Source organism: Leuresthes tenuis, unplaced genomic scaffold, assembly GCF_036924035.1.
Source record: "Leuresthes tenuis unplaced genomic scaffold, fLeuTen1.0.hap1 SCAF_4, whole genome shotgun sequence".
In the NCBI taxonomy this organism is placed as follows: domain Eukaryota; kingdom Metazoa; phylum Chordata; class Actinopteri; order Atheriniformes; family Atherinopsidae; genus Leuresthes; species Leuresthes tenuis.
Window position 1 is genome coordinate 34030084 of NW_027325358.1, and position 18516 is coordinate 34048599.

Below are 18516 nucleotides of genomic sequence, written 5' to 3' on the forward strand. Positions count from 1 at the left end.
AAGATAAAAATTATTTAAACATGGATTTAAAATGCATTTGTCTGTTAGTCGCACAATGTAACAGTAAGTTGTGTGTACAGTGGTCCCTATTGGACAAAATTAAAATGTCTTGTAGGGCATCAAATCTAATGCTTCTTGGCTTCAACAGATTTCATCTGGGGTTATCTGTTTTTGTGACTGATCACCTAAACTTTAGTTTGAAGTGTGTAAGCATTGCTTTGGTCTTTACTGTGCGTGCGCTTGTCTCCTCATACAACAATGATTGACAGAAAATTAAACTAATTATCAATCCATCACTATCACAAAAATGCAGCAGGTTCGTCAGAACCATATTTATGTTAGGTTATGCGTCACATTCAAACAGCTAAAACGATGCCCTCACTCTCAGCAAACAGTATGGTTGACAAGGCCTTTGCATCATTATCTGATCTGAGCTAAAAGTGTGATTCAAGTATGTAGATAGACTATTCTGCAGCCAGGACAATGTTTACATGACACTAGAAAAAAATGACTCCTTGTGTTAGTTCAACAAAAAACGGACTTTACAATACATATAGACACGTTAGAAGAATCTAAACTGTACAAAACTGAGCTTCTCAAAAACAGACTAACACACCCATTTAATGCAATTGAAGATCAGATCCCACCTGCTTTCTCAACTTAACTCAAATGGAACTAGGTGCTCCACAAATGCTCCAAAGTTCCATCTTTTTGTATCTTTAAACACAATAAAGTATAAGTGTATATTATTATAGTTGAATCCCAAACAAAGCTGTTCTCATTTTTTTCATATTTTTCTGTTTTTCTGTCAGATAGCTATGCGCATCAGAAACTGTGACTGAGAATCAACCACTTAAGTGTCAACTCGTAGTGGCTTAATGCATTTCTCTCACACAGCTTATAACCACAGCTTCATCTGACATATGAATAAATGTAAATAAAAACAAAATGCAATGATCTGTGTATATATATATGAACCGTCTTTTCACAACAGAAATTAGAAAACATCCAATGCTGAAAGTAAGACATTTGATCATTTATTTAAAAATATTAGTTCATCTTACATTTTATTGACAGTGACATGTCTCAAAAATTGGGACATGTCCACCTTTATCACTCTTCTTTTAACAACAGTCTGTAACCATCTGGGAACTGAGGAGACCGACTGGCTTCTTCTCTGTATGAGAGAGCTTTAACCTGCATTTGTGAATGGCACGGTGAACTGTGTCCACCGACAATGATTTCTGGAAGTGTTCCTAAGCCCATTCAGTGATTTTCAAAACAGATCGTCAAAACATATTGACTAAATATCTGGAACAAATCCAAGACCAAAATTACTTTGCCCACCTTTCTTAATGAACAATCAAAGAATAGAAAATAACAGTGACAGTGTGCATTAGCTAGGTACAGATACTGTAGCAGGTGATTAATTGGATACAATTAATAAAAAATATGTACCCACTTTTTCCCCTTTTATTTGAAAATGTTGTTTCAAAGCTCCAACACGTTGGTAACTGTTGTAATCGTACTGGAGAAGAAAGTAGTACCAGATAAACTAACACTACCAAAAAACAAATAGACTTATTAAGCAGACTACTGACACCTCTCACAAATTTCATGTGATTTTATTTGGGAAGGTGCTTTTAAATCATATATTCAAATCCATCTAATAAAGATTAATTTATTTTCTTTATTTGGTTGAAATGTTAAAAATGTGACGGAAACAATACTGGCTGATGATCTGGCTGATGACATGGACAGTGTTGCTTAATCTATGCACAAGTTGATATGCCTATACGCAAATTCAGTATGTTTTCTGCCACAGAAAAGGTTGCACTTTTTAAAGCATACTGTACCCCTTTGTATACTGCTCACTTATGGAGGCGCTATAGACAAAGCAGTATGCAGAAACTCAAAGTGGCATATAATGATGGAATGAGGATGCTGCTTAGGATGCAGAGATGGACTTGTGCAAGTCAATTGTTTGATGATTTTGATGTCTCCACTTGTGCTGCTGTACAACGCAGTCTTATGTACGTGTAGATTAGCGGACTCTACAAACTACATCATCTTATCACCGATGGACCCTGCACAAACCTCAGTCAGGTTTTACTCTAGTATGTGGAACCACTGGCATTTTGGCCTTTTTGTAGATTTGTGACTTTGTGGATTTTTCTCACCGTTTTTCTTTTTTTTCATATGGACCTACATGTGTCTTTAATAAAGTGGAATGAATGAATGAATGAATGAATATGCCTAATACGGAAGGCATCTGAGTCTTCTGCACATTAATAATTGCTTGACATTTTCAGACTTTAAAAGTTAACAGAATCTTTCTAAATGTACCCGAAACAACAGAACGGGACTGAGTGAAATAGTGGACACATGGGATCAGACACGTCTCACCTGGCGGAACTTGGCTCGAGCCTCCTTCTCCTTCACTCGTCCATGAGCCACGAGGTAGTCAAAGACCTCCCCTGAGACACAAGTAGAGAGGTGAGCAGATGTGACACATGTCTGCAAGGAAACAAAACCTCCAGAGGACTTTGTCCGAAACGGACCTCTAAACTGCCTCCTGTCGGAAAGCTGGTGCTTTGATCCCCACTTTGATCCCCACCCCCTCCATCTGAGCAAAACAATGAACCCCACAGTGCCCCTGATGTACAAGAGAAAAAGCACTGCAAATACAGATGCATATATTGAACTTTAGCATACAGTTAGAGGTGCTGTATGAGTTCTTCTGTGAATAACACACTTTGTGGAACATCGAGCAACCATAGCATGGCCACCCTTCTAATATTGATCATGGACCCCTTTTTTTGCCAAAGCAGCCATGATATTTCGCACCAAGCAATCAGCAGCATATCCTTTAATTCTTAATTCCTGTAAATTATAAGTAATGTGGGGCCTCCATGGCGAGGACTCACTTGTTCAGCACATCTGATTGGGAGAATTTTGAGGATGGATCAACACCCAAAATCATTATGCTCCTCAAACTATACATTGCCTACTTTTGCATTGTGTTCCTACACCTCTTCTTCGGACCAGCACAAACTTTCAGCAATTTGAGCTACAATAGCTAGGCTAGCTATTGCTCTCTACATTTACATACATCTACATTTTTTAATAAAGTATTTTCTATTCTATTCTACTGAAGAGTCTTGGCCATGACCCTATCCCACAAAAGCTGCAGTTGAGGAGATGCTGTGATATCTGTCTAGTAATCACAATATTGTCCTACTGGGTGTCATTGTAATAATATAATCAATGTTTTACTTCACCTGTCAGTGGTGATAATCTTATGGCTGATCAATAAAAATTTTTTTTAGAATTTTTAAGCTCATCTCTCTTACCTCCGCTGGCATACTCCATAACCAGATACAAAGTCTTCTCTGTTTCAATCACCTCAAACAGCTTCACTGAAAAAATGCAACAGAGACATTGAAGCAGATGTTAGAATCCTAGAATCCTTACAGTCAAATACTGAGCTCTAAAGCAGGTTAATACTGATTACTATCTTGGCCAAAATATACGAGAAAACACTGAATGCTAGTACTACTCATTGTCCTAGTACTGTCTCTCCTGCTACCCTTCATTTCAGTGAAATTTGTGGAGAGAAAGAGATCTGAAAGCTTTTTTTTCTTTTGAAAGCAAAGAACAGACAAGGAGAGGGGCACTCACCAATATTTGGGTGATTGAGTATCTTCATCACACTGACTTCTCGGAAGAGCTGAAGAAATAATTTTAGTCAGCAAACTGAATCTTAAACACATTTCATGATATCAGACAGATTTTGAAATGTTTTTCAAAGGTAGATCGACAGTTCCTTATTGCCTTAAGTCACTGCAAAGCTAGCAGTGCTTTGTAATGCAAAGCTAGCAGTGACTTAAGCCCGTCTCTGTAACAAATACACAAACTAATATCTGAGAAAGATTAGATATCAAATAGTATCCCAACCCTTCCTTTTTTGTAATGTTTTGAAATGATCATTTTCATTTTTCAGCTTTTGTGAAAGCTTTTCTGCTCAGTTTTTGCATGGAAACTGAAAATGTGTAGATGTGTGGATGAAAATGTACCAAAACATTAAGCACTGGTCTTCGCAATAAAATCATCTAATTTCTCCGAGGTAAATTTAGATAATGAATTTTATCAGGTTTGCAAGTCGAGAGTATACCTTCTGCAGGCTAGTGGGGTTCAGCTGAGTTTTATCAATGATCTTGATGGCAACCTGCAAGCGGAAGCAAAATAAAAGGTCAAGTCATGACCCGATTGAGATATCAGTGTCAGCAGACCTGTATTTCTGGACAGATGAAACATTTGCTATCTCTAAAACAAACAACAACAGTAACAATAAACAGTTTTGTTTACAATTATAGATGTTCTTGCTCACTGGTATATGTTAGCATTTGCAGCTGTCATAGGTCTATTAAAAGGTAGGGATGTTAAAAAAAGTATGCAAGGTAAGTGTACGTGTGTTGCATAAATGTGTACCTCGATATACAATACAATGTCAACATTACCTGTTTGAACAATTTTTTTATCTGGTTTTCTACCCATCTGCTGAGGATAAATGAGATACGATAGGATATACCTTTATTCAACCCACAAGGGTAAATTTCAAATGCTACAACAGCCAAAAAGGAAAGAATAGCACAGCACTAGAAACTGTAAATGTGCAAATGGCAAAGCTAAAACTGTTGATCCAGTGAGCAGGGCTTAAATTGATTCATATTTCCATTGCTGTTTAAGCTGTAAATTATTTTTGCAAGTATCAAATAAATAAAAAATATAGAAATCTGGTGAAAATTCCACAGTTCACTGTGATACAAAACAGCATTAACTAGCATTAAATGCAGTAAAAACTTCATTGTATGTAATAATTGCATTTAAATACTATTGTTATTGCGGTACTGCAAGTGAGCCACCAAGGTTTTTCAAAAGCAACTTCCTGGTATTATGATAGGTTGATAAAACCAAATAAAAAGTTCAATGCTCCACTTTCCTTTTCTAATATACTCGGACATTTAACTTTTTTACATAGATTTTAACTTCAGACACTTTTAGGGCTTTTTGTCACAAAAAGTGCGACAGGAAGTTTGAGAGGAACAATAGGCCTTTATACCAACAATAGATTACTCTAGAGCAAATAAAGGGTTTAAAGATACAGTGAGTCAGTAGGAGGCTTCAGCAGGATTAAAATTCAATAGTCTGACCAGGCTTGAGTCCAGAAACTAATTTAAAGATGATCAATGAGATTGAAATCGATAGCAGAAAGCAGCAGAGTGAATTTCATACTCAGCTAAGATATCAGCTGGTTATTATTGTTCAAACCTCCTCTGGTCATTTGTAGGTCTTGTTTATTTCACTTCCTTCTTTTGTATTCCTCTTGAACTTTTATCTCGTCACTCCTCTTTGTAATCTTCCCTTTTGTAATTGTCTCTGTATCTTTTTCTGCTTTCTCTCCATTTCTTTCTCTCAGGCCAATATCTGATGTCTCCAGAGAGATGGAGCATCTCAGATAATGGATCTTGCATTGCAGTGCAGGGATGGAAAACATCACATATGCTCTTCATTTGATCTTGTGACCATCTGGTTTTGAGCTGCTATGGTCTACAGCATAAAAAAAAAAATCAATCCTCCAGCTGCCACCTCCAGCTGATGACATCACAGTTTCAGGCTTATTTAACCCTCCAAGCAAGAAGAACAAAAATCTTCAGAAAAGTTCAAGTGATAATCTCCTGTTTCAGTTCTGCTCTATGAGTGTGTGAATGAGTAAATGTGACATTTTGTGTAAAAATGCTTTGAGTAGTTAACTAGACAAGAAAATTGCAATATATATACAGTATATATATACACATATTTATATATAAAAAATATTAGATGATATGAGCTTTGAGACATTGTGCATTATCCTGCTGGAAGTAGCCATCAGAAGATGGGTACACTGTGGTCATAAAGGGATGGACATGGTCAGCAACAATAGTTAGATAGACTAAACAATGCTCAATTGGTACTAAGGGGCCCAAAGTGTGCCAAGAAAATATCCCTTACACCATTACACCACGACCAGCAGCCTGTACCGTTGATACATGGCAGGATGGAGCCATGCTTTCATGTTGTTTACGCCAAATTCTGACATTATCATCTGAATGTCGCAGCTGAAATCGAGACTCGTCAGACCAGGCAACGTTTTTCCAATCTTCTATTGTCCAAGTGTACTACCAAGTGTAGTTTCAGTTTCTTGTTCTTAGCTGACAGGAGTGGCACCTGGTGTGGTCTTCTGCTGCTGTAGCCCATCTTCTTCAAGATTTGACATGTTGTGCGTTCATTACGCTTCAGCTGGCTGTAGTGATGACAAACATGGCGCGCCTCTAGCAGAGCAAACAATATACTAAGATTATAATTACGCCAATAACTATTGTTTAAATAAATATATCATCGGGTAAAACAAAAACAAAACACTGGAGTACAGTGAAGAAAGCCTGGATAGCCTTACGGATTACATCAATGAGTGTTTTGACAGGATCTTCATGGGTAAAAGAAATCAAACCCCATCTGCCAGCAACAAGGCTTCAACCTCCAAAAGAAGTCTTAATGAAGAGTCGACGTCTCCAGCTGGTAATGATGGTAATGATTCGAAGGACATTTTAACATCAATCGATAAAAATGATCCAGTTTTGATGCCTGTATGTCTCTGTTAGAGATTCTACACAGAGAGTACCGTTGATACACAGAGAGCTTTGCATCCTCCCACGGATTGTCTGGTGGCCTACGCCGCACAGCTCCGCTATTTCTTTTATTTTTAAACCATTTAATAAATAGCTTTCAATGGACTCGAACGCATGTTGATGGTTTGTCGTCCTCCTCCCATTTGAGGCTCCACAGCATCCAGTTGTTCCAGGACTGAACAGAGGTTTACTATGGCAACCTCATTAGTGTGTAAATTAGTGTGTAAACTCGGCCACGGGCATCAGACCCAGATATATTATTAGATTCTACCTGCTCAGCTAATTATAACGATGTTTGCACAATTTGAGGCAGTGCCATGATCTGTGATGCGTCCTCTAAAGACCTGGAAATTCAATCAATTTCCCGGCACATTTGCAATGTAATGCAATGCAGATGTGCACACCGCCCCCAACCGAACAAGATGGATAGCTCGGGTCAGCAGGGAGCTGAAGAAGAGCTGACGTCACTCTGCTGTGCCGCTCAAATTGCTTTTTCATTTTCGAATCGTGGGCAGTACTTTGCAGGCAGACCATGAAAATGAAAAAGAAATAATGTGCAGTCTTGAAGAAGAAAATGCAAACGCAAATGGAAGGCTTGATTACTAATTTTATTTATGAGTCCAACAATACAGCCACATTCTTAAAATGAAAAAGCACTTCTGCAAATGCATTTTAATTTGAAATATGGTCAAGATTCGCTTCCATACACCACTCACATTCAAGAATAGATTATTTCTTAGTCAGCAGTTCTTTGATGAGTGATATTTCAGACATCAAAATCCACCCCATCAGTGATCACGCTCCAGTTTCTATCACACTGAAGAATAACAGAGTTACACCATCAGCTAGGAATTGGAGATTTAATACATAATTACTAAAAGACCTTGATTTTTATTAATTATTTCAAAAGGCAATGGTCTGTATATTTAGATAACAATTACCTGCCAGGAATGTCAGCTTATACTCTCTGGTAAGCCGGAAAAGCAGTTATGAGAAGCAAAAATAATCTCTTTTCAATGAAATAAGAAAAAGAGTGAAAGTTCAAGGATATCAAATTTAGAACTCAGGATTAAATCGTTAGAAGTTGTCGATCAAGTTATTGATCAACAAACACAGTTTCTGAGACTTCGCTTGGAGAACTTTGAGCATGGCAATAAATCTGGAAGGTTCCTAGCTAGTCAACTAAAGAGAAACAAAGAGAAAACAACAATCACTTCTGTTAAAGACTCAAAAGGAAATGTCACCCATGACCCTGATGTAATCAACGATGCTTTCAGGAACTTCTATAAAACCTTATATTCATTACAAAATGATCCATCAGACAGTAACATAGATCAGTTTCTACAAAGAATTTTGGACTGTTTTGGCACCTACATTTTACAACATGGTATTACAAGCTAAGCAGGATGGCAGATTATCCGCACACATGAACTCTGCTAACATTATCCTGCTACAGAAACCAGGAAAAGACCTCATACTTCCATCCAGCTACCGCCCAATATCTCTAATAAATGCAGACTTCAAAATATTTGTAAAGCCCTCGTCAAAAGAATAGAATATAATACATCCCGACCAGACAGGTTTTATAAAGGGTAGACACTCATCCACTAACACGCGCAGGCTAATTAATCTCATAGACTATACCATTAACAACTTGGAAACCACAATCGTCTCTCTCGATGCAGAAAAAGCATTTGATTGAGTGAACTAGAAATTTTTATTCACAGCATTAAACAAATTCGGTTATCAATTGGATAAGGATATTATATAGCTTCCCAAATGCATGTGTCAAGACAAATGATCAAACTTATCCAAGCTTCAGTCTGCAGAGAGGTACAAGACAGGGTTGCCCACTTTCCCCCTCACTTTTTGCTATTTTCATCAAACCTTTAGCAGCTGTTATCAGACAAGATAGAAATATTAAAGGCATCCAACCCCAAAATATTGAGCATAAAATTAGTCTTTATGCTGATGATGTATTACTTTTCCTTCAGAACTCACAGATGTCTCTCACTCACACGATCACACTCTCAGCACTTTCTGACTACTCTATCAACTGGTCTAAGACCACAGTTCTGCCCATTAACTGTAGGGTCCAGAATATACCTGCGATCACTTTACAGTCAGGAAATATTAGATATTTGGGCATAAACATTTCCGCCAGGCTCTCAGAGCTAACAAAGCTAAATTATGTACAATTATTAAAGACAGTAGAGGACGATCTCACTCAGAAGTCATTACCCATATCACTTATGGGGAGAGTTGCAACCATTAAAATGATAATACTACCAAAAGTTAACTATTTGTTCTCAATTTGATCCCCATAAAACCATCTGCTACTTGGCTTAAGTCATTAGATTCATGCATCTCCAAATTTCTGTGGAAAAACAAACCACCACGTATTAGTTTAAAAACCCTACAGAAGACCAAGGACAGTGGTGGATTAGATATACCTAATTTTCAGCACTATTTCTTAGCCAATAGGTTACAATATATATCAAAATGGTTTAAACCTAGCCCACTAGATGAACCATGGATAAATATAGAACAAGCATTGTGTGATAATCTGGAAATCTCTGACCTGCCACTTATTAGTCAAAACGTAAAAAATCACAAATGTTTCAAAAGCATTAACATCAGCTCCTCTCTGACAGCCTGATGGGAATTTCTTAAAATAACAAAGTCTTCACTTCTCCCGTGTAAGCTTACTCCCATCTGGAACAATCCTGACATCCTGCAAAACAAAAAAACGCTAAACTTTACTCTGTGGAAGATCTAAGGAATCAAACATCTGGAACATATAATCCAAGATGGAAATTTTATTTCATTTGATGAGCTCATATCACAACATGGGATAGGCAGCAATAAATTCCTAGAATATCAACAACTTAAGTCTATAATAACAAAGAAATATATCCTCCACCAACCAGACTTACAACTCCTGATTAGGGTAGCAGAATTTCTAAGCATCTGCACCTCAAAACTACTATCAAAAATATATAAATTATTGTCTAAGATAGATGACACAATGTCTCTACCATCCTCAAAATGGGAGGCAGATTTATCCATCAGTTCTAGTCATAGCTTCTGGCCACAAATATGTTTGAACACCTTCAGAATGACTCGAAATCCTAATTTGCAGCTCATACAATACAAAATTCTTCATAGAACACATTACACGGGACAAAGGATGTTCAGGATGGGTCTGACACACTCAAACATCTGCTCACATTGCACAGACAACAAACCTGATGATTTTACACACGCTTTCTGGTTTTGTGCGCCTGTCCAGAAGTTCTGGCTTGAAGTCTGTGAGGACCTATAAACATGGCTTAAGTGTAGCATTCCTGCATGCCCCACACTGTGCATACTGGGTGACTTAAACAACATCAACGTGAAAATTAACTCAGCACACATGGTTCTCACAGTTTTATGTATCGCAAAGAAAACTATTCTCATGAACTGGAAAGCAAAGAACAATCTGTGTATTAACCAGTTTAGAAATGTTCTTTTAGATTATATTAGCATGGAAACAATGTCTGCCACCTCTAAACATCAATTGGCTGAATTTCATTCTCTCTGGTGCTCGCTGATTAGCTTTATCACATAGTGGTGGTGGTGGATTGCTGTCCTGTCGCTCTGGGCGGTTGGGTGTGTGCTGGGGGGGACTGTGTGGCTTCGGGCATCTAGTGGTCTCTCCGGTAGATCGGGGGGGGACTGTGTGTCGGGCTTGGAGGGCAGTTTTGGGGGCTTGTGGGTGGGGCTGTCTTGCGGCGTGGGGTGGGGTCCCTTGGGGGCCTTGGGGTGGTGGCTGCTGGCTCTGTACCGGGTGGCTGGACCGCTCTGGCATGTGTGGTGGTGCTGGGCCTGGGCCCTGGTGTCTGGGCGCTCTGCCTGTCGGGGGGGGGGGGGGGTCTCAGGCCCAGGCTGCGACTGGTGTGACTGCGTGGTTTGTTTGTTTTTGTTTTTGTAGAGGTCCTGAGGGGTGAGGAGGGGTGGGGCAGGTGGGTGCCTTCTGGGGGTACAGTAGCTCCCTGAATATGGTCGCTGCAGGCCCCGAGCCTGGTGGACATCAGGCCCTCCTGCCCTGTGGCGGGTCCCAGGGTCAGCTTCTCTCCCCCGGTCTATATCCCCATACCCCTCTCCCTTCTAGCTCCTGTACACAGCACACACTCACACAAGTAGGGTTTTGGGGGCATGTGTGTTCTGTGGGGTGTAGTGGATGGGGCCACGTAGGTGGTCCCCTTTACTGCACTCTGCAGTTCCCTGCCCCTGTTTTAATTACACCTTAGACATTACTCCTTATCAAACACACACACACACACATTAGGTCTTGGCGGGTGGTGGCATCTGGTGGGCGGGGCTCTTTGGGTATGTAGGCTGCCCAGAGGGCCGCGCTCCCAGTTCTACAAGGTTGGCTGCCCCTCAATTTGAATCGCTCACTATTAGGAAATATTGAAGAGCCGGAAGGGTGAGGGGAGGGGTCTTCCCTCACCCTGCTGGTTCGAGGTCTGTGGTTTTTGGGGGGATGCTGGCCCCCTGGTGTGCCCGCTGCGCCACACCCCAGCGGAGTTGAGGGAGGGAGGACGTGTGGATGTATGGGACGTGCAAGTGTGTGTGTGTGTGTGTGTGTGTGTGTGTGTGTGTGTGTGTGTGTGTGTGTGGGGGGGGGGGGGGGGGGGGGGGGTATGGAGTGCCGGACCCCTTGATAGGGGCCGTTCGGTCTCTGTATGACCGGTGTCAGAGTTTGGTCCGCATTTCTAGGCAGAGCCAGGGCGTTGAGGGCGTCCGATTTGGTGACCTCTGAATCGTGTCTCTGCTTTTTGCGGATGATGTGGTTCTGTTAGCGTCATCAAGTCGTGACCTTCAGCTCTCACTGGAGCGATTTGCAGCCGAGTGTGAAGTGGCTGGGATGAGAATCAGCGCCTCCAAATCCGAGAATATGGTTCTCAGCCGGAAGAGGGTGGATTGCTCTCTCCGGGTCGGGAATGAGATCCTTCCCCAAGTGGAGGAGTTCAAGTATCTTGGGGTCTTGTTCACGAGTGAGGGACGAATAGAACGGGAGATTGACGGGCGGATCGGTGCGGCGTCTGCAGTGTTGCGGGCTCTGCACCGACCCGTTGTTGTGAAGAAGGAGCTGAGCCAGAAGGCGAAGCTCTCTATTTACTGGTCAATCTACGTTCCCATCCTCACCTATGGTCACGAGTTGTGGGTAGTGACCGAAAGAACGAGATCACGAATACAAGCGGCCGAAATGGGTTTCCTCCGCAGGGGGTCTGGGCTCTCGCTTAGATATAGGGTGAGAAGCTCAGTCATCCGGGAGGGGCTCGGAGTAGAACTGCTGCTCCTCCGCATTGAGAGGAGTCAGATGAGGTGGCTCGGGCATCTGGTTAGGATGCCCCCGAGACGCCTCCCTGGTGAGGTGTTCCGGGCACGTCCCACTGGGAGGAGACCCCGGGGAAGACCCAGGACACGTTGGAGAGACTATGTCTCTCGGCTGGCCTGGGAACGTCTTGGGGTCGCCCCGGAAGAGCTGGAGGAAGTGGCCAGGGACAGGGACGTCTGGGTTTCTCATTTAAAGCTGCTGCCCCCGCGACCCAACCCCCGGATAAGCGGTAGATGATGGATGGATGGAGATAATATATATATATATATATATATATATATATATGAGAGCCTTCTTGGTTGTTTCTGTCCAATATCTGTCCTTTTTCAATGTATTTTTAATGCAAAAGAATATGTTACCATTATGTATTTTGGCACTTGTCTCTGTTGTAAATAATGTGTAAATAGAAGCAAACAAGCAGTTTTGCCCTGATGACTATCTGAACTCTGCAGTGTGTTCTCACCTCTCGGCCAGTCAGGATGTGTCTGGCAAGTTTGACTTTGGCAAAGTTGCCCTTGCCAATGGTCTTCAGCAGCCGGTAGTTGCCGACGTGTGGCTGTTCATCTGTGATTGTTGCAACAGGGCTGCGACACAGTGGCAGACTGCGGTGGCTGGATGATTTGGTGGGTGGGGCTGGTGGCTCTGGAAGGCCGTCTGAAGACTTTGGCTGAAAGAGAATTAAAAACAGATTTATCATGAACATTTAGATTATATTTCATTGAGTCACACCAAACTGAAGAGTTTACTGCAGTGGCAGGTGGTAAACAATATAAGTTTAGTTCAGTTTTGACTATGTAATAAGGCTGTTTTAATTATATCCATCTATCAAGAAATATGATCACTTTCAAATTTCCCAGTGCAGCTTTACCACAAATAATCTGCAACAGGGTGAAGCAGATGGATTCTCTGAGGATTTAAAATCATGAGAGAATCTATCTGGGCAAGTTACAAGCTATCCTTTTGTGTTAGAAACAAAATAGTTAAATCACCATCCAATACTGGATCAGATCTTATGTGTGACTACCATCAATGATGGCAGCTCTTGCTCTCTAAGCGGGTCTGTGGGTCATTCCACTTCATTCATCTGATTGGTTGAAGTTTGCTTGAGACTTCGAAAGACTGATCTTTTATAACATCATATATATGTGTATAGCTGACTTTAGCACATACAAATGCTATTTTCAGTCTCTGTAGGCTATCGTGATTAGAGACAGTCAGATAGTCAAAAACTTAATCGATATGTCTCTAAGAAAATCTGTATGCTTGTTCATGATATCCATAGGTTATGATAAAACCAATTTCATCACAAGAAATAGCTAATACTATAAAAAAAACCTTAAAAGTAACAAATCCCCAGGTACAGATGGCTACCCAGGAGAATTTCATGGATGTTTTGCAGAAGAGATTACACCAGTATTGTGCAAGGTTTTCAATTATGCTCTGTCAACACAAGACTCGCCACTTGGTCAGAAGCCATAATCTCCATGCTACATAAGGAGGGCAAAGACCCGACTTCATGTGAGGGATATAGACCTGTCAGCTTGCTCTGTAATAATTTGAAAATATTAACAAGCATACTAGCACAGTGAATGCAACAGCATATAATTAAACTAATCAAACCAGACCAAACTGGGTTTATCCCGGGGAGACAAGGGTCTAACAATATTAGGAGAACGTTAAATCTTATATCATGCACTAAAAATCACCGCCAAGATACCATGCTGCTTGGTCTAGATGCACAAAAGGCCTTTGACTGCCTGAAGTGGAACTTCCTATATCAAACATTGAAGGCTTCTTGGGTTTCATTCAACGTTTATAAACTGGGTAAATTTTTTTCATAAAAAACCCAAGTCACGGATCAGAGACAATGGTTGCTGCTCAGAATTTTTTTACTTCAAAAGAGGGGTCAGGCAAGGAGACTGCCTGAGCCCACTGCTGTTTGCTGCAAGTATTGAACCATTAGCAGAGTCAATAAGACAAAATAAAAACATAAAATAAATAAAAGAGGAAAGGGACATAGAACACAAAACATCGCTATTTGCAGATGATTTATTAACATATATAAGCAAGCCCTCTACATCTATACCAGCCCTACTAGACAACCTGAAAGAATATGGCGAAATATCAGGTATTTGACAAATGAAGCTAAATAAATTTTTTCCAGCTTTTGTTCTTGCTTTTGTTCTTCCCTTGTCTTTGGAATAAATCTTTGTTTTTGGAAGTCTGCATCTGGGTCCTCCCTTCCTGCACCATTGTTACTGACAGAAGGATTTCGCCAGAATGGACCCAGCAGTCTTCAAGGCTCTCCAGAGCCGACTCGGGGACTTGGCCATTTGCTTGTCCGATGGGGCCGACATGGTTGTCTGGTGACTTCCTGGAGGTGTTCCGGTGGGGGCTGGATTCGGAGATCCCCGCACCCGGGTGAGCTCACGCCTGTCCTCGCCTTCACCAGTGGTTCCCGGGTTCCCCCTGGCGAAGGCGAGAACGGACATGAGCCCGCCCGGGCTTCCACTAGCGACGGCGTGAGCTCGCCCCGAGCTTCCACTGGCGAAGGCAGTGATGAAGATGCGCCCACCTGGGCTTCCATTGTTGAAGGCAAGGACGAAGATGCGCCCACCTGGGCTTCCATTGGCGAAGGCGAGGACGAAGATGCACCCACCTGGGATTGTAAAAATAAACTTTTGGCTTTCACCAGTGTATTATAACGTTGAGACTATTTTTAAATGTTTATTTTCACGAATTGTGGGTGAGAGCAGCCTGAAATAAATATAAAGAGTAAGCTTACAGTGAAAAAATTAAGTTATGAAGATGATGGTCAGTGTTTTTCTTTATATTAACCAACTTATCCAGGATTCTTCTTTAAACAATCAGCTCCAGGGACCCCACAGCAGTCCCCAGCATAGAGCCTTCTTTATCAGTTTGTTAAAAAAATTTTTGAGTATCTAGCTCTGATGCTGCTGCTCCAACAGATGGCTGGAAAGCAGATTGCACTCTACTAGTGTGTGGTGGAGAGTGTGCTTTGCTTTTCAGCATGCTACATAAATCTCATAATTTATTCAATATATCTATTTTCAATGTACTTATTTCAATGTTTTTCTTTTTAAATTCACTGTTCAATGTTCATAGTATGGATAATATTTGCAGAAAGAGGCTGCATGTCTTCTAAGTCTGTGATGAATTGTGCAGTTGTCTTTGCAGCTATCTCATGGTGTAGTAGTATCCAAGTCAGGGAGTCAAAGAATCTGATAAAAAAAAAGGCTGATTCTGTGCTAGTATATTATTTATAAGCTTTATCAGCCAGAGGCTTCTTCAGCTCTGCTTTTGGTCCATGTTGCACACTGCAACAGTCTAAATTCACATAGAGATTAAAGATGTAAAATTCCTTTTAGTTTATTTTGATTAAAAAAAAAAAAGCTAGACTGAAGCAAAATTGTCATAGTCATTACCAGCTCTGGTGACATATTTACTCCAACATGAAACATCGTCTTTCACAGTTCAAACATCAGCTAAGGTCCAGAAAAGCCCTATAATACTCCACTTAGACCATGACAAGGCCTGTAAAAATATCCTATCTTCTAAACACAATTTCTTGCTATATAACTACAGTTATTCTGCATAAGTGTCAGAATCATAAATATGCATATTTACACAAATAGCTGGATTCAACTAGTAGAGATGTACAGCATTAACAGAGTTTGAGGTTTAAGTGCAGTTAATGTTTTCATCTCATTGTGCCCCTTTGTCTAAAGTTGTTTCATTGGAGGTTTAGTAAATAATTCTCATCATGTACTGTTTATTGCAAAACCTTTAACTTAAAATATTTCAGTGGGCACATTTCAATTACCTTCTATTTTTTTGTTTAGTTTTTAGCTAGAGGACAAGTTTTTCAGAATTTCAACAAAAACTAAGAGAAAACAAAACCAAACAAAAAAAACATACCTATCCACTTCCTCTGATGTTTTATCAGTAATGCTTTATTAGATTATGATCTACTATATTACTGTACAATATTATACGATATCAGCAGCACAAATAGTGAAAGACAATTCCATAGATAATGTTGATTATTTATCTACAACATTTAATTGTAATCTAAAATGTATTAATCGTGACAGCACTTAGACACATTGTAGGTAAAACTAAAAGCCTGGATTGTTTTCAAAATCTGTCTTGACATTTTGGAGAATTTTGAATGTGACGTCTAGAAAACTGAGGCTAATTCAGATTACCATCTTCTGCAAAACCCCATCCTGCAGTTTATTTTAGGAAAAATCAATAGTAAACAGACAGTAGGAGCCAGCTGTATGGCTGACAGGAGTAAAAGGTAATCAAAGCTCTGCTAAAACTCAGGAGAAAAGGATATGACTAGGCAATATGATGATTTCATGTTATAGTAGAGATAATGGGCCTCATGCAAGAACATTTTCGTATTCTTATTCTAAATTTCTCTCACTTTTTTCGTATGGTCTCGTACGAGCACGCCACGTCAGATTCAACAAACAAACACATGATGAATTCCACCCGTGTGTATTTAAGTGCAAGTGCGCGAAGATAGTAAATTTGCATACTCCACGCCCAAAATAATACCATATAAGGCTACACTTCCTCTCTCCTGTGCCAGGAAGTGTTGAGTGCTGAGTCATGAGAATGGCATCAAGGCGCAAAAAGAACAACTTTACGGGCTGTGAGGTGGAAGTTCTGCTTTCAGAGATCCAAAAAGGAAAATCTGTCATTTTTAGCAGTGTCAGCAGTGGAATACGGGATCTGCTAAAGCAAAGAAATGGGAAGCCATTACGAGTGCTGTTAATTCCGTGTCACCTGTAGTAAATAATGTCACCAAAATAAAGAAGAAATGGTTTGGAGAATGGCTTAGAGAAGAAACGTTTCGCCATGGCCAGGCGCTCGTTGACTGCAATTAAGTCGTTCAATCAGTTGTTGCCTCATCATGATGGCACTTTGATGGGGCGGGCCATGAGGGGGGTCTTCTGGCATGTTATCTGCCTTGGCTGGTTCAGGTAGTGGGAGACCGTCGTTCATGGCACACGCTCTCTTCCAAGAGTCTGATGCGCTAAGGCATCCAAAAGTAAGCCACTTCCCATTGACATTGTAATATACAGAGTCAAATAACCTCAATTAGTGCTTAATTTAAGTCAAACAGAATAATGTCAGCATAATTATGAGGTATTATGTATATATTCATTTATGATATCTTCAAAGTAATTAAATATACAACCCATTAGTCAAGCAAACTTGATTCCTAAAACAGCGGACTATTTCACGTTACTCCTAAGACAGGTCTGGATCATTCATAAAATTCTGTTTGTACCTGAAAGAAAATTTCAAATTAGGGCTGGGCACATTAACGCATTATTTTTGCCTTCACTAATAAATTCATTATCGCGACAATTATTTGTCTCCCATTAACGCAGTTTTTTATTATTTATTATTGTAAACGTCTGTTGCTCACCGGCTTTTATTTTGAAAAAGTCCATCGTGAGCTAGCCTAGTATGTTGCTTATTGCTATGATGCTCACAGGAAACAGTGAAGTGGGCTAAACAAACATGGAGAAGGTTACAGAACTTTTACATGGCCATTTTCATTTCAAAGTTCTTCCTGTAGCTCTAGCTCCTCTAGCTTCGCTCCACAGTCTGTACACGTTAGGTTAATTATGAACTGGAATAGGCTCCAAACTAACTTAACTGGAAAACTAATCAACTACTTTCATTTTATAGAGTTTGGCAATGAATTTATAAGCAATTAACTGCTACATGTTAAAGAATCCTTGGGAAAGATATTGAACCCACATTGACCTCTCTACCTGAAAGTCAGTTGTAAGTTACTTTGGATAAAAGCTCCTGTTGAAATGAGAGTGATGTAACGTTATTAGTAGCTTTGACCACCATCTGTCAGCTGCAAATCTGACAAATCACCTTGTTTGTTGTCGGAAACTTTGAGATAAACGGTCGCAGCTGAAGGAGGTGAAAATGGACGAGAATAAGGAAATAATGACTGAAATTTGACATCTCAATTGGTTTCTTTTATCAAAGATGAACAATTCGTAAATTTATAAAGACATGAAATGCTGAGTTTGTATGTAATATTAAAATCCACTGGATTGGGTGCAGAATCAAATTACAGTAGTCATGGAAAAGAATAGACAGGTCTACACACCAGAGCTCCCGTATAGAGTTGTATATGCTATTGTGTAACATGTGGTGGACAGATATATTTTGAGCACCAGACCTGAAGAATAATGTGGTGATTGCAATGTCACAACAGCAAATAAAACCCTATAGGCGAAAGGGGATCTGTGCAGATCCATCTGTTCTACTCTGAGTTTACAAATTGTAACAACTATTCCTGCAGTACAACTTAAAGTAAACAAGTTTTATGAATTAAAA

At 40.2% G+C, this 18516-nt stretch overlaps 1 protein-coding gene across 3 annotated transcripts in view; it reads right to left on the reverse strand.

Moving 5' to 3' along the window:
- Positions 1-18516, reverse strand: part of mark1 (MAP/microtubule affinity-regulating kinase 1) — a 45325-nt gene that overhangs the window by 25387 nt on the left and 1422 nt on the right. For all 3 annotated transcript variants that reach the window (XM_072383553.1, XM_072383552.1, XM_072383551.1), the window contains exons 2-6: positions 12578-12781; positions 4175-4228; positions 3682-3730; positions 3354-3419; positions 2407-2477 (exon numbers count right to left, since the gene is read on the reverse strand). In XM_072383553.1, coding sequence (XP_072239654.1) covers positions 2407-2477; positions 3354-3419; positions 3682-3730; positions 4175-4228; positions 12578-12781 — 444 coding nt within the window. The remainder of the gene's footprint in view (positions 1-2406; positions 2478-3353; positions 3420-3681; positions 3731-4174; positions 4229-12577; positions 12782-18516) is intronic.